General features: G+C 31.9%; 1 protein-coding gene across 1 annotated transcript; it reads right to left on the bottom strand.

Moving 5' to 3' along the window:
* On the bottom strand, positions 12,954-15,547 carry LOC109359280 (receptor protein kinase-like protein ZAR1). The gene is made up of 2 exons (XM_019603889.1): positions 13,955-15,547; positions 12,954-13,854 (listed from the first exon to the last, which is right to left on the bottom strand). Exons 1-2 carry the CDS (start codon positions 15,432-15,434, stop codon positions 13,196-13,198), a joined length of 2,139 nt encoding a protein of 712 aa, XP_019459434.1. The 5' UTR covers positions 15,435-15,547; the 3' UTR covers positions 12,954-13,195.

Raw genomic sequence — 17,564 nt, 5'->3', positions numbered from 1 at the left:
CATGTACAAGCTATTTGTTACTTCAACAAGTCCAATCATCTTCGATGTAGTCATATCCTGAATTATGCATTGTGAATCATGAAAGGTTAGTTTACAGTTCATAGATTTAATGAGTCTTAGGACAGAAATCATATTGAACTTAAACTCGGGTATGCACAGCACATTGTGTAGAGTTATGTTGTCTAATAGAACAACAGCTCCTGAGTATTTGGCCATGATAGTGGACCCATTTGGAAAATTAGTTGTTATAGGCCTTATAGCATACAAGGCAGTGAAGCAATTTTGGTCAGGGCACACATGGTCAGTGGCCTATGTGTCGAAGACCCAATGAGAGTTGTTGTTACCTGTGACTTCTTGTTTTTCTTGAGTGTCTTGAGAGGGAGCATATTGTGTGATGTTAAACTAATTCACGTTGTGGCTTGTGCTTCTTGCTCCAACACTCTACAATAGTGATGCAAGTTGTGCATATTGTTCATGCCCAAAATTGTATGAGTTGTTAGTAGTTTGTACTTTTGGGATGCCTTTCTTGGGAGTATGAGTGCTTGTTGTTGTGCCATTGATTGAGCCAGAGGGTTGTTTAGGCTTATCTTGTTGTGGATTTGGTGGAAACTCATGCTTAAAGTAGCATGTATCCACTATATGCCCATCTTTGTTACAATAGGTACATACTTTTATGGGAATGCTCTTATTGTTGTATGATCTAACAGACCCTCTGCCTCGACCTTGTCCATATCCTGATCTTCGAGGGTTGTTTCTTGCTCTCCATGGTTGATTCTAGTTGTTGTATCCCCCTTGTTGCCTTGGATTTGCTGAATTGAAGAGAATCTTGGCATCCAAGTCACCTTATTCTAGTTGTCCTTCTTGTTGTAGAAGTATTGCAAAAGTTTTGTTTATTGATGGAAGTGGATCCATCAATAAAATTTGTGTTCTTGATATGCTAAAAGTTTCATTCAGCCCTTTAAGAAGCACAAAACATACTCATTGTCTCTGTATGATTTCATCCTAGCAAGAGTTCCACATGTGCATTTAGAGTAGCAAAAGCAGGAGGGGAGTGGTCTTAGTGCTTCAAGATCCTCCCACTGAGTTTTCAACTTGGTGTAGTAGGTAGAAATGTTTATGTCACCTTGCTTGATAGAATGCAAGTCTTGCAAGAGACCAGAGATGCGAAAATAATTGCCTTTGGTAAATCTTTCTCTTAGATCTTCCCATAGTTCATGGGTATTCTTAATGTATACTGTACTTTGTAATATTTCAGTGGAAAGACATCTAGTTATTCAAGAGATTACGATTGTGTTGCAACGTTCCCAAAGATCAAAGTCTTGATGTTCCTGATTTGGTGCATGTATGGTGTCATCTATGAATTTGTATTTATTCTTAGAGCGTAATGCTCTTCTCATTGCCATACTCCATCAATGATAGTTGGTGTCATCTAGTGAAGGAGTGACAAGAGTAGCTCCTGGTTTTTCTCCAGGATGTAGGTAGTTTGGACTTTGTATATCATTGTTGTTAGATGTAACTTGATTTTCTTGTTGTTGATGGATGCTTGAAGAGTCAGCCATGGTGTTGTTGGCAATGAATGATTATATTGTGTTGCAGTCTTGGTATGAAGCTCTGATACCATATAACAAGTTTTAATAATACCTCTACAATTTTCATTGATTGAAATGGATAACCCTTTGGGTATATATACAAGGTGACTTGAAACACAAGAAAGCCAAGAAAAGTAAAAGAATTAAGCAAAGGATAACAAACCCCTAACTGATTTAACTAACTAATTAAGCTAAAAGAGAGCAAGCTATTAGGCAAAAAGTAAAAGAATTGGAAGAAAATAAAACAGAGACCTAGCTAAAACTAAGTCTTTGGTGTGTCTAATATGTGGTCAACACAAGTTGCAGCATTGCTTATCCCTGGTGGAGTGCCATGTTGGCTTGGGTCTGATGTTTGTGTGTTGGTTATGAAGTTTGGTCCTGGTTTAGTAGCTTGATGCATATTACTTGGCCTTGACTGAATAGGCTTGTTCATTGTTGGTGTTGATGCTTCTGCCTTAGCTTGATGCAGCATAGTTTTATTTGACTTGGTAGATTTAGTGCATATGTTCAATAAACTCATCAACCCCACTTCAAAATTTCACTGGATTTTCTACCAAGCAAACAAGATGATATGTTATAATCGATCTGTATCTTAGTCTCAGAAGTGTACAGTTTTCTTGAAACTATTTGCATGCATCCTCTCATTCATTCTTTTAATGTTTTAGCTAATTCTCTTAGCTTTCACCCACCATTTTGTAACACTGCTTTTTTTTAATAATAGAAACAAGTATAACTTAGTCCATTTAGGTTAGGTAAGGAGTAATATGTCGTCATCGGCAAAAATTGGGTCTCAAATTTTATCTCTGGATGACTTATTTGGGTTACTAAAATTGTTTGATATTAGAAATCAAAAAGCAAAAAGAGAATGTGAAAATTTATTTTATTCTCATTGATTGAAATGTGAAGCCAATATAATTTGCTTATATAAATGAAATGGCTTATGATCCAAGCAAAAATAATACAAAGTTAACAAACTAATTAGTTAGCTTCCTAATCACCTAGCCACCCAACCAATTTCTAAAATAACTTATAAAATATCTTCAATAAATATTGATATTGGCATATAATTATATCTTTATATTTATAATTATAATTATATTAATATTGGCATATACTTATATCTTATATTTTAAAAAATATTGTATCTCTTACCAGCATCCATACTCATTCATTTAATAGAGGTTCCCTGTCTGTTGAGTTATCAATTTCCAGCATTTATGTAATCTAAGTCATTTACCATCTGATCAATAATTCTAACTCCTAGCTTTATCTTGAAGTTGTTAGAAAAACATAAGAATGACAATAAAAACTAAATTTATAGGTACCCGTCCGAACTCAACCCGAATTTAATAGGGTAAACTTGTTGGGACTGGTTTGAGTTTGAATTTTACTCGTGTTAATTTTCGGATTCGAATTTAGTGCATGTGATTACCTACCTCGAACTCGTCCCAATTGATCAAATAAATATTAGTTGCAAATTCCAAATGATATTTCATTTATTATAATGTAGCAGGGGTTATTGTTGTATTGATGTGTTAGATTAATTGGAATGGAGGACCCCAAATTAGATATTATAGCACCATTTCAATAGTACTATTGGAGTAGGTGCTTCTTAATCTAACATGTCTATTTGGTATCTCCTTTTTTATCCACAATGTTGGGAATCAGATATGAAAATGCAATTATAGATGCAAATAGTTTAAGGATATAATGCTTGGAAATTATAAATGAATACCACTAAGAGGGGTATATTATAATGTAGCAAAGGTATTATCATATTGAGTTGCAAATTCTAAATTGAGTTGCAAATTTCAAATTGAGTTGCCACAAATTGAATTGTCACATATAAATTTAATGCAACAGCCATATATTAAATTGTTTTTTTCGATTCCCGTTGAGTTTGGGTTACTCGAAACCTGACGGGTTCAGAGATGATATTGTTAATTTCAACCTTGTTGAGTTTGATTCGGGTTTTAGATTTTTGATTCAGGGTTGGGTGGCACAAACCCAACCCCAATCTGCTCCGTTGTCATTCCTATAAAAATAACAATGAAGTAAGAATATAGATAAACCAAAATACATAATGTATAAACACAAAACATATCTATCAACTTAGACAAAGGGGTCCTATTTTAAATATTCTAATTGAATATTTCACTATCATATCTGAAGCTTTATATGAGAATGCTGGAAACACATAATTTTGTTAAGATTTAAGAGTTTGTTAGGTTTAAATACCATTATTGATTCATTGAAACAAATTAAAGTAGATAATGATTAGTTGTTTTACTTTTTGACAGCACATGGTCTTTTACAGTGGATTTGCCAATTGTTATGGAGGGAAATGAATGGAAAGGAAAAGTTTGAGAGTCACGAAATAATAGTTTTTGAGTCTTCTCTTCTTCTTTAAAACTAAACTCTCAATCGGACCTTTAGATTTAGAAAGTTATGATAGTTACTCCTTAATGGAAATTTATAAAGTAATGTTCAACATTAGTGTTAATGCTAACATAACAAAAATCATTTTGTTAAGTTTCAACAAATTAAGAAGTTAAATCTTCATGAAGGTCCCTTTGTTATATTTTTCTCACCAATATCTCACGAGCATATATGATGGTCAAATACAATTCTTTTACATTTTCATCTCATTGTTTCAAACCCCAAAGTAAAGTTCACCTGTTATTGAAATTGGGTCTCACTTCTACTATTATAAATGGACAAATATCACATATATTTATCATATTTTTTTTGTCTCAAATCAATCATATTTTAACAAGTAATATAAAATTATTATTATTTTTAATTTTATTTATCTGACAATATCTTATTGGTAAGAAACAGAGAATAACATACATTTATACACAATAACACAAGTGATCTCAATCCCCAAGGTGTGGCATAATTCTTAGTAATGACTTTTGGTATAAAATTATTCTCCACTATTTTGATGTAATTAATTTGACAAGTTGCTTTCACTTTTAAACATGCCAATGACATGTCTCCATCCTTTAGCTTAGATCCAAGTTTTCACTGTATCAATTTTAGTTTAACATTATGGGATCTCCCTTTATCCTCATCCTATTTATTGGTACTTGTATGGAAAAGGATGAAAAGGCCTTCAAGTCTTTATTGTTCTTGCCTTCGGGTTTTCTCTTTTACTAGTATTAGGTATAAAGCAGATATACATAGTTTCTAATTGGTCAAAGGTGGATTGCAATTAATAGAGGGTGAATTAGTTGACTTAAAATAATGATTATTTTTCTGAAAAATCGAGAGTTAAAGTACAGCGAAAAATATATGCAGAAAATTAATAATTAAAATCAAAGAGATTAGGGAGAAAAGAGTACACAAGGATTTTTATACTGGTTCACCTTCTTGTCCACTGAAGGCTACGTCCATTATTCTTGCAGCACAAGAGATTTTCCACTAAATATTATGAGTTGTAATTACAATATCTCACCCCGAGACTTCTATGTACCTTACACACTACTAATATTTATCACATTGGAAAACACATTTCCAAGTAACTCTATCCCCTTTCTTGTCACACCCCGTGAAAGAAAGTATTTTCAATGAGTGAAGAATTACATCAGTGGTTTGGATTGCCTTTATAAGTATGAAATGTAATATCACTTGCAATCCAATAATTCTCTTGTATACTAAGTAATATTGTTCAATAGGTTTGTAAAACTTTGAAACAATTACTTCAAGTAACTCAGAAAAATTCTCTTTTGAAAGTTTAAAAACTGAGTGCAAAAGTGCAGAAAAATAGTGAGAGAATTTTTCAAACTCGTGTGAGAGCTGTATTAAAGTTGTGTGTTGTGACTATGAGTTTCAATGCATTTATATAGGCTTTCCAATCAGCCAAAATGCATCTTTGAAAGTGTAGGAGTTGATTGCAATGAAACCATGTCTTTCAGGTTGAAACTAATTCACTTTGAATTTGAAAATATGATGCAACAGCTCTCAATAATCGATTACAGCATTGAGTAATCGATTACCCAAATGTTCTATCCAATAGTGAATTTAAAATTCACTTAGAGTAATCGATTACAGCAATTTGAGTAATTTGTTACTCAACTTCATTAACATTGGTAATATGTTACTCAAAGACAGTAATGGATTACTCTAATCAGTTTTAAGTTGGATAACTCTTTTCTCACAATCTCATAATTGTTGTTTGAGCCACAACACTTGAGCACAACAACTACTTGCTGCTCTATATTCAGCTTCAGCAATGCTTAGGGCAACACATGCTTATTTCTTGCAAGACCAAGAGACTAAAGCATTTCCAAAAATATGGCAAGTATCACTTGTACTTTTCCTCTCAGTTTTGCACCCAGCAAAATCTGAATCCGAATATCCAACCAAATCACATATACTTACTTTTGGATACCACAACCCAACGTTAGATGTACCCTTAAGATATTTTATGATTCTCTTAACGACAACTAAATATGACTCCTTTGGTTTAGATTGATAGCGTGCATACAAACATACACTAAACATGATATCAGGTCTACTGGCAGTTAAATATAGAAGAGATCCAATCATACCTCGATACTTTGATAGTTCAATGATTTTTCCTGCTTCATATGTATCAATGTAAGTACCGAATCCCATAGGAGTAGCTATTGGCTTGCAGCCATCCATGTCAAATCTTTTTAGCAAGTCTATTGACTTATGAAAATGCCACTATCAAGTTGTTTGATTTAAAGTCCAAGGAAATAATTTAACTTCCCCATCATGGACATTTCAAACTCTCCTTGCGTCATTTTTTCAAATTCACTACACAGAATCTCATTAGTAGAACCAAAAATAATATCATCTACATAAATTTGAACAAGTAGAGTATGATGATTTATTCTTTTTATAAAGAGTGTAGTGTCGACCTTTCCTTTGTTGAAACCTTTTTCAAATATAAATTTAGTTAGACGATCATACCATGCACTTAGATAAATATAATAACAATGTTACATATACCAAGGATTTTTCTTTTGATGTTCTAGGCATAGGTAACAAGGCCTTTATTGCTTGAATAAATGATAATTTTGAATCTCCTCATGTTATATGCTTTGAACAGCTGTTGTCATGATAATACATTTATGCTTATGGCTTTCAAGCACTCCTGCAAAACAAATTAAAAATATTTTATAGGTACCCAATGTGATTTGGGTCCTGCGGGGTTAGCACCTTTCTCAACCCAAACATATTGGTCAGTTGGAATATCAACTTTTCTGATATGACATGAATTAGGAGTATGGCCAAATTTATCACAGTAAAAACATGTGGGTAGATGCTTACGCGTCCAAGATTTTATTTTAAAAATAGGATTAGTATGAACACTTTCTTTATGAAACATTATAGTGTTTCCCACAATTGTTTTTCCTATGATATTCCCATTTTTAGCCACACGACTATTTGTATAACCAAGACATCTACGGTCTGTTGAATGTCTTTGGACTTTTATGATCTTGTCTAAATTGTGATTGCTCTTGTTGAGTTTATTAAGTTCAAGACTTAATATTGAAACGTTAGTTTCAAGAGCAACACATTTTTGACATGAGGAAGAAGTGGGTTTTTCAATATCTTTCTTTAGAACTTTGTTATGGCTTTCCAAAATAAAAATTTCATTTTTCTGTTTTAGGAAATGGAAAGCTTAACATATTCTTGATGTAAGTCATTGAAAGCATTTTTTAACTCATCATATGAAAAAGTATCATTTGATTCAGAGTTACTAACCTCATATTCGTCATTTGAATTGTGTGAAGCCATCAATGAAATATGTGATTGCTCCTTAATTCTGAGTTCTGCATTTGAACCATCATCTTTATCTTCTGATATAATATTTGTTCTTCTATGCTTCTTGTCCTTCTTTCTTTTGAAAGTATGATGTTTTTGTAGGGCTGGACAAGCACATTCAAGATGATCTGGTTTTCTACATATAAAGCATGTAGATTTTTGCTTTGATGTCGATGCTTCACTATTTGTTGTAGACATTTGTACTTCTTTGGCTCCATGTATCCTTTCTAGAGTGTCCCAAATTTCTTTCGATGTTTTGCAACTTGACACTCTAAGGAATTCTTTTTATTCTAGAGTCGACACAAGAATGTTTTTGGCTTTAAGGTCGTATTGCACTTTCTTCTTATCTTCAACTGTCCATGAACATTTTGGTTTTGGTTGTTTAACCCTATTGTGAAGGGTTCATATGGTCCTTCTTCAATTGCATTCCATATATTCAAGTCTTGAGATTCTATGAAGATTCTCATTCTGATTTTTCAGAAATCATAGCACTCTCCAACAAAGCTTGGAGGGTGGTTGATGTTGGAACCTTCACCTATGAATGATCTTGAGGTCATCTTTGATATAGGATCAAATTTGAGATTATCTTACTCAAAAATCGCTCTAATGCCAATTGTAAGACTGAGATTGCAACTAAGAGGAGGTGAATTAGTTGACTTAAAATAATGACCACTTTTTCTGCAAAATCGAGAGTTAAAGTGCAGTGAAAAATATATGCAAAAAATTAATAAGTAAAATCAAAGAGATGAGGGAGAAGAGAGTACACAATAATTTTTATACTGGTTCACCTTCTTGTCCACTACTCTTACAGCACAAGAGATTTTCCACTAAATATTATGAGTTGTAATTACAATATCTCACCCTGAGACTTCTATGTACCTTACATACTCACTAATACTTATCACATTGGAAAACACATTTCCAAGTAACTACATCCTCTTTCTTATCACACCAAGTGAAAAAAAGTATTTTCAATGAATGAATAATTACAACAGTGGCTTGGATTGCCTTTACAAGTATGAAATATAATATCACTTGCAATCTAATAACTTTATTGTATACTAAATAATATTGCTCAATAGGTTTGTAAAACTTTGAAACAATTACTTCAAGTAACTCAGAAAAATTCTCTTTTGAAAGTTTAAGAACTAAGTGCAAAAGTGCAGAAAAAAAGTGAGATAATTTTTCAGAATCGTGTGAGAGTTGTATGAAAGTTGTGTGTTGTGATTATGAGTTTCAATGCCTTTATTTAGTCTTTCCAACTAGCCAAAATGCCTCTTTGAAAGGGTAGGAATTGATTGGAATGAAACAATGCCTTTTGGGTTGAAACTCATTCACTTTGAATTTGAAAATATGATGCAACAGCTCTCAATAATCGATTACAGCATTGAGTAATCGATTACCCAAATGTTTTGTCCAACAGTGAATTTAAAATTCACTTAGAGTAATCGATTACAGCAATTTGAGTAATTTGTTACTAAACTTCATTAACACTGGTAATATGTTACTCAAAGACAGTAATGGATTACTCTGATCAGTTTTAATTTGGATAACTCTTTTCTCACACTCGTAATATGTTACTTAGATGAAGTAACTCGTTACACACTATTTTTTAAAATTGTTTTAAGTATTTTAAACTTTGAAGCGTTTCAATTTTCTTTAAAAATATTTTGAGCAATACTACTATTATATATTCAAGAGTATATGATAGAAGTACCTATTTAGACTTACACTAAAAGTCTTGAATATCTTGAAGCTTGAATTTTCATTGTCTTCATAAGTATTCTTTATTTTCTTCTTTTTGGTGATGTTGGTGTCTTCATCAAAACCGTGTCAAGGTCAAGAGCAAGATCTTCTTCACGAAAACATGGGTTAAAGAAGGTCACCATAGAACAAATGTGCCTAGAGTTGATACTTGATTATTGAAGCTTTGGCTAAAAGACTTGTGTGGAGATGTATGTATGTAAAGACAGTCAATATGACTTTGCCAACACATTAAAAGTTTAATTTCAATTAAAATTAATCATAAATGATAGCACAAAAAACATAAATACATTTGTCTCTAAATATGACGTGTTGTATGTGTCTTCATGCAAGTTTTTCTCGTTAATAACAAACACCCCAACTTTCAAAACTGGAAATTAATGTCTCTTTCAAGTTTCAAAGTAGATAAAAGGAGGTAACACATTTGTTGTCCCACTTTTTGTATCACTTTATGTATCATTATCTTTGATTGGTTCAAAATATTATTTAAGTTAAAATTGTAATTATTAAATATTCTTCTTGTCAATCATATGTACTAGCACATGGAGTGACACAAAGGAATAAGACAGCAGTTGTAAACCCTAAAAAGGATAATGATATTTATTATCGGTCAAAAATTAAAAGAACAATAATAAAGAAATACTTGTATGAAGTATGAAATGTCTAATTAGTAGCATATTAAAACTTTAATTCTAATTAAAATTTAGTCAAAAAGATAACACCAAAATCATAAATGCACACAAAATATAACGTGTTGGGTAGATTTTTATATAAGTTTTTCTCATCCATGTCAAATGTGGGATTTTAACAAATTGCTAGAGTCCATTTCTCCTAATTCCGAAGTTGGTGAACTCAGTTTATGAAATGTGGGGTCCTTCATTTTGTATGTGAAGTTAATAACAAGCCATCCATATCCTACTATTTATGGTGGTAAGCGTCAGGAAAAAGGGAGAAGAATAATTTCTATTTTTTAAAAGGTGAGAACAATAAACTAATGTGTACTCAGATGATTAAAAAAATTATGGGTTTTAAAACTGAGTCATTGTCAGTATAAAAATTTATACACAATATACCATCTACCATCATAATTTGAAGAGAATTAATTTTTATGAGGGTAGACAGAGAACTAATTTGTCATAAATAAATGTTATTCCTAGAAATGGAACATCAACATTTTTTTGTACTACCGAGAGTATTCCTCACATTTTGGGTAAGGAACTAATTTTTTCAGGGTATGTGGCTTCCCCTTTCAATAAATGTCGCTCTCATGAATCGAATTTTTGACATTATATGATCAGACTTCTTAAAAGATTTAAATTTTAAAAATTGTCTATAGATAGAGATTAAGTTAAGGTATGACATGCAATATGGAAGCTGAGATCATCCTAGTCTAAGCAATTATCTGAACACTTACCACCTTTGTAGTGCCTCAAGCATTCCCACCATCCAACCTTTGCTCTAGTTCCAATCATGCTTACTTCATCTTCAATGTCACATTTTTTATAATTTCAACCCCAAGCATGGTAGATTGAAATATTTTATGAATCAAAAGGTGAATAAATATTTCATTTATCACTTTTAACATTTATTAATAAAGCATTGGTTTAGTGGTGTAAGGTTCTGCTAGATCTCCAAGATGACTAAAAGGTCTAAAGTTCGATTCTGATGAGTAACACTTGTTGAGAGGGACAATCATGTACACTAAAGAGAATTAACTCCTTACTTATGGGACCACATCTTCTATCCCAAAAAGTATATCACTCTATGTGTCACACTTGTGATTAGTTGAAAAAATATATTTAAGTTAAAAATTTAATAATTAAGTATTTTCCTCAATCACAAGTGGTGGTACATGGAGTGACACACTTTTTGGGACAGAAGATGTCAACTCTTTACTTACAAAGCAAGAGAATACTTTGGTAATACAAAAAAAATTATATAAATTGCAAAATACAAATAGATAACTATTTGTTATTGTTCATAATACATTTCACTTATTATTGGAAGTAAATACCCTATGCATAACTTCCTTTTGAGAATATTCCGAATATATGTTGGATAAACATCTCATTGTTAGTAGATTTTGAGATAAAACTTTAACATACAGGATTGACCTTAACACATGCAACTAGTACGGTAGCTCAGGGCCATAATAATATGTGATCCATTTTAAATAAAAACACATTAAATTTAATATTTTTATTTTCTGCTTTATTTTATTAGATATTTATTTTTATAGATTATGTAATTGTTTTATACTTTTATACGAAAATAAGGGTTCTCTTAAATAGAAATATGTTTAATTAAATATTTTTATTTTTTCTCATTTATTTTATTAGTTTAATTATTTTTATAAACCATGTAATAGTTTTGTTACATTTTATATTTTTAATTTAGATTCATTTGGTGAATATAATAACAAAAAAAGATAATAATTTTTTTAGAGTTCGTCTAAATTTGATATTTAAAAATTGATATGTCGTTCAAACTGTGATATTAAAATTTTGAGTAAATTACACTGACACCCTGAGTTTTAGTGAAATTATACAAATTACCTCTCACTTTTTTACACTTACATAAACCTCCCCTAATTTTTATACTTTCATTACACTAACCACCCTGCATAAGAAATAAGTGTAATATTTTAAACAAAAAATATGATAAATGCAATTAAGTTAAACATGATATATTGTGGAAACAAGTCCAAATAATATATGACTCAATATTTCTTTATTATTTTTGGTTTGTTACACTATATTATAAGAGCTATTTAAATAATATTTCTTTGAAATTGTTGATGCATTTTGTTACAAAAAATAATAAAGATATATTGATTTGTATATTATTTAGACTTGTCTACCCGATATATCATATTTTGTTTAAATTAATTGCATTTATCACATTTTTTGTTTAAAAGATTACACTTATTTATTATGCATAAGTGTGGTCAATATAATGAAAGTATAAAAACAAGAGGAGGTTTGTGTAGGTATAGAAAAGTGAGGGGTGGTTTGTATAATTTCACTAAAACTCAGGGGGGTCAGTGTAATTTAAAATGTACCCTATTAACATGGAATCTGAGTAAAAAAACTTGGAACCGGACTTACCTCTAATTGTTATGGGTCAAAAAAATGTTATTTTATCATAATTCAAATGTAACCAAAATCAAGTCCTATGGAGGAGTTAAGAAATAAGTCACACATTCCCCATAAACCTTAGTAAGTAGCCCAAAAGAAATTCATTTTTCCATTGAGACAATATCACACGTTTCAGATGCATGTCAAGGGTGCCAGCATTAATAAATTGAAAAGTGTCAGAAAACAATATACTCTAGTTTCTATATCAGTGCAGTCACTGCACTGGCATAATAAAACCAATATTTTATGATTTTATGACTTAAGTTAATATATATGCAATGAAAATATAAAAATTTATATAAATTAATGCATCACTCATCATTCATTTATATTGCTCTTATTCAAGAGTTAATGATGATAAAATATGAATGAGAATGATGAAGTGACAATGTAAAAATATCTTATCTTTTTCTCATGACTAATGTATAAAGAAAAATGAAAACATTATTTGTTTTTAAGGGAGGGAATTCACTTACTCAAAGAGTGAGATAAAATAATTTAGTCTACATCTTAATCACTCATTTTAGCGAACTCTAATGGTTTGAATTAGTAAATAGATCTGAACCATTATATTCTCTCCATTTTTTTAATAGATAAAATACTAGCAAGCATAGCTGGTGACAAATAAAAAAATCAAGAGTCTTTCTTGCATGCTATGTTGCATACCAACACCAACATAGTTCAGTTCCTAATTCTAAGTAATGGCAAATGACAATGACTAGAATCTTTAGAAAGATTTCTTTGCCTCAAACATGTTACTTCATTTTCTCTTCTACTGCTTCAATACAAGAAAGATTCAAACATCTAGTGAAAACTCTTAATGACAAATCCTAGCACCTTGAAATCCTTCTCAACCATGACAGAAAAGAGTAAAAGCCTCACAAAGCATCACCATAAAGATTCTTAGTCAGTGGATATGGACAATCTATCCAAAATATCAAGCACATGCCTCATTATCGGTCGCTTTTCTGGGCTGCTATTTACACAAGCAATTGCAATCTTCAAAACTGCAATAATGTCCTCTTCCTTATCCGAATCGTATTCTAAATACGGGTCTAAAACATCTGAGAGAGGCGTCTTATCATCTATGCAGAATTGAATCCAATGAACAAGGTCCATTTCTGAATTACCAACTTGGACAATCGGCAATCGTCCTGTAATCATTTCTAGCAAGATCACACCATATGAATACACATCCCACTTCTGTGATGGCTTCACCGCTTTCAGTGTCTCTGGAGCGTGATAACCATTGCCCAAAATATTAGCTGTGGCTTTTGTGGATAAGCTCTTTTGTCCTTCTTGTTGCTTCTCTGCGGCCATACGGTTCGATTGCAAGGTTGGAGAGCCTCCACTGGCAATATTTGCAAGCCGTCCAAGACCGAAATCAGAAATGTGAGGTTCCATGTTATGGCCTAGTAGTATGTTACTTGGCTTCAGGTCTCCATGGACATATTTTTTGGGGCTAAACTCATGCAAGTAGACCAATCCTTTTGCAATTCCTTTCATGATTTTCATTCGCTCAGACCAAGATAATGGCGTGAATGTGACATGTCCAGCCTTCCCTAATGAAACCAAACAAACAAATGAACTAAGTGTTAGATCACCAAAAACAAAGAAATTGTCATTGGAGAAAATAAAGACTTGCCCTTAACGAAAACTCACCGTGAATTGCTGTATTCAGGATTCCATTGGGAATGTAATCATAGATGAGAAGCTTTTCATCAACAGACCAGTAATAAGCTCTCAAAGTAACAACATTAGGATGCCTTAACTTTCCAATTGCTTCAATTTCAGTTTGGAAATCTTTAAACCTTTGACAACCTCCCTCCCCCAATCTTCTCACAGCCAACGTAAGCCCGTCTTCAAGCACAACTTTGTAGACAATCCCTATTCCACTCTTTCCGAGAACAAAAGCCGAAGCCTTAAGAAGCTCATCCAAATCAAAAGCCACTTGAGTATCCAATGGGACAAGATCATATTGCTCAACATAATCAGATAGGGTCTCAGACTCACCCTTTCCGAAACACAAGAACTCTTTCCTCATAACTTCCCCTTCCTTGTCACTACCATCCTCATTCGGATCCTGGTTAAAACCACAAACCCTTGAATAGAAGTAAGAGAACAACAAACCAAAAATGCAAATCCCAATTACATCACCTACAACAATGCCAATCATAACTCCCTTACTTAGCCCTTTGTTTTTCTCACTTTTCCCAGAACCATTACCTTGAGATGGGTAATTATCAGGCAAAAATGGAAAAGATGAAGGTGCAGTAGCAGAACCAGGATTATCCAATGCACATGGATTCTTCAAAGGAGGGCCACATAGACCAGAATTTCCAATAAAAGCAGTTGGTCCTCTATTCATTAAAGCACCAGTTAAGGGTATTGGTCCACTTAAATTATTGTAAGATAAATCAATGTAAACCTTCTCAGGCAAATTACCAAGACTTGGTGGGATTGAACCACTAAAATGATTATGAGACAAATCAACAGTTCCTTGCAAACTTGACAAATTTCCAATATCACTAGGAATTGAACCATTGAACTGATTGAAAGAAAGATCAAGTTTTTCCAAAGAAAGCAAATTACTACCAAATCCATCATCTGGCAAAGTACCACTGAAATTATTATGACTCAGAACAAGTGCTTTGAGCCTCTTGCATTGAACAATTGTAGCAGGTAAAGACCCATTGAATAAATTTTGTGATAAATCTAGAGTTTGAAGGTACCTGAGCTTCCCAATCTCATTTGGAACAGACCCAGATAAGGAATTACCATAAAGCACCAAACTTTGCAATCCCTGAACTTCAAAAAGCTTTTTAGGTAAATTCCCAAAGAGGTTGTTGTTTCTGAAATTTACATGACGAAGCTGAGAAAGATATCCTATAGCAGAAGGTAGAAACCCATAAAGTTTCTTCTTTGGAATACTAATGGAAACAACACTTTGGTCCTTGCATGTGATTCCATTCCATGAACATGGAGTTTCATCAGAAGAGTTCCAGTTACTCATAGAACCTTCTGGGTCGTTGGTGATAGAATTCTTCAGTGTTAAAAGCACATAGCCTTCGGTGCTTAGAGGGTTCACAGGTGCAACAAGAGAGTTGTATAGAAGAAAAAGGAAGAGAACTAAAGGGAACATGTTTTGTCCTACTTCGTAAGTATTGAGGAAAGTTCAGAGAAAGATAAAGATTAGCTTAGTTTCTTTGAGAAATGTGGAAAGAAAAAAGACAATGGAGGGTTAAAGAGAGAATGAAAGTGTGAAGTATGAGTTTTATATAGAATAATCTTTTATCCACCATTCATATATATATATATATATATAGTTATTATTAAAAACAATTAAAAATAATATAAATGAATGGTATATATGTATCAATAATCCTTTATTGATCGTACTGGAAATATATGTGTACAAATTTATTTTTGTGTAACATAATGCGAGGTACTCGCTTATGGTATTACATCATTATGAAAAGTTGTTAAATGATTATATTTGTATACATGTGAGTATTGTGATAAATTGATAATTGTTTTATGTGTTAAATGTTTGTGTCAATGTTATAATTTGGAAATATCTCAATTGCAATGGTTATATTATTAATTGTTGTATTGTCATATTGAAATTGAAAATATTATAAGTGATTATTATATTTAATAGGAAATACATATGTTAGTTGTTATATTAATTTCGAAAATACATAACTTTGAAGTTGGGGCTTTGCCCAATTGTATTGATCACTAAATTAGCATCTTGAGCTCGTCCGCTGGACTTAGCATGATAGAAATGCATTAGGGCTGTGATGACTAATTTATGTGATATTTGTGGATATAAAACTTATGAAAACCTTGATTAAAAGATTTAATGGGCTAACTTCGGTTAGTGTACATGCATTGCATTCTTATAGTTGGAGTTGAAGAAAATGGAAAGATACGTTGTTAGAAATATCATTGAGATTTGGATAGGGGCGGCAATGACAGTGATTCGTCAAGAAGCCTTGAGGGATTGCTTAAGTAGGACAGTTCAATGAGGGTCCGGTCTTATAAGCCGTATGATTAGGATAATCCTACATGCAAACTAAGCGATCTCTAACACCCCTTGCCCATTCCATGATCTGTAGAGAGGAATCCTGAAACGGACTGGACTTACCACGTAAGCATCTCTGATAGAGGTAATTGAAAACATGGATATTATTACTTGTCGATGTTAATGATATCTTTACTCCCGGTTGCTTTCCCATTAGGATCTTAGCCTTCGAGTATTGTAATTTGGTGGTGATTGGTTGGTTGAATTGCATATTGCATTGCATGAAAGATATATTTATTGAGGACGTGAATATCCTCTTGTATTGTATAAGACACTAACTTCATGCATCATTTGCATATGTTTGACATTGTTTGGTTATAGTGTTGTTATAGGGTGTCTCACTTTAATGTAATTTCACGCTGCGGTCGCCGTAGTTGGTTCTTACTCCATTTTCTTTGTCTTTTCTTTTGTTGATATTATTGTATGAACGGGTTTGTTGTAGTTTCTCTATGGATATCCATTGCTAAAAATATAGACAAGAAGAACTTAGTTGATGTCTAGTTAAGTATATTATTGATATTGGAACTATTGACTCTAATTTAGGAATGTCCTTGGTCTTTTGAACTGATTTTTGTATAAGTTATATTTTATGAAAAATATTTAAGAGTGATTTCTTCTTGCATACACCATGTCTTTTATAATCATTTTGTTAAGATTAAATTAATAATTTTGTAAATTTACATATTTAAAAGTAGATAATTATATAAATCATGGTTTTGAGGCTGAATGTGATACCTCGTTTTTGGGTATGATAATATTGAATAGTTCTGTATCATGAATGAAAAGAAATTTTAAATTCGCTATGATTTTCTAGAATGTTGTCTCTAATTTTTTATAAATTTTTATCATATTTTTATAATGAAGTGGTAATTTCTAAGTTGCAAAAACCGGGTGTTAGATAGTGCATAGGTATTACACTCTTATATTTATTTCTTGCTCTTATTAGAAAATTGTATATATATAAAAAAATTGTATATATACTCTAAGAAAAAAGTATTACATTATATATATATATTTTTTTGTAAATATTATATTCTCCTATAAAATAGGTTGTCTAGTCTTGTATTAAAAGTGGCTGAATGTTTAATGAGTAATATATATATATACATATATATATATATATGTGTGGTGGATATATATAATATGATGATGATATAAAAAACTCTATATCAATATTATAATTAT

This window comes from Lupinus angustifolius, chromosome LG11 (genome assembly GCF_001865875.1).
Source record: "Lupinus angustifolius cultivar Tanjil chromosome LG11, LupAngTanjil_v1.0, whole genome shotgun sequence".
Taxonomy (NCBI): Eukaryota; Viridiplantae; Streptophyta; class Magnoliopsida; order Fabales; family Fabaceae; genus Lupinus; species Lupinus angustifolius.
Note: the sequence above shows the minus strand (reverse complement) of the source record. Positions and strands in the feature narration are given on the sequence as shown.

Coding starts and splice junctions, on each gene's coding strand:
- LOC109359280 (XM_019603889.1), bottom strand. CDS start 15,434: ATGTTCCCTTTAGTTCTCTTCCTTTTTCTTCTATACAACTCTCTTGTT. Junction 13,855..13,954: donor CCTGAATACAGCAATTCACG/GTGAGTTTTCGT, acceptor TGGTTTCATTAG/GGAAGGCTGGACATGTCACA.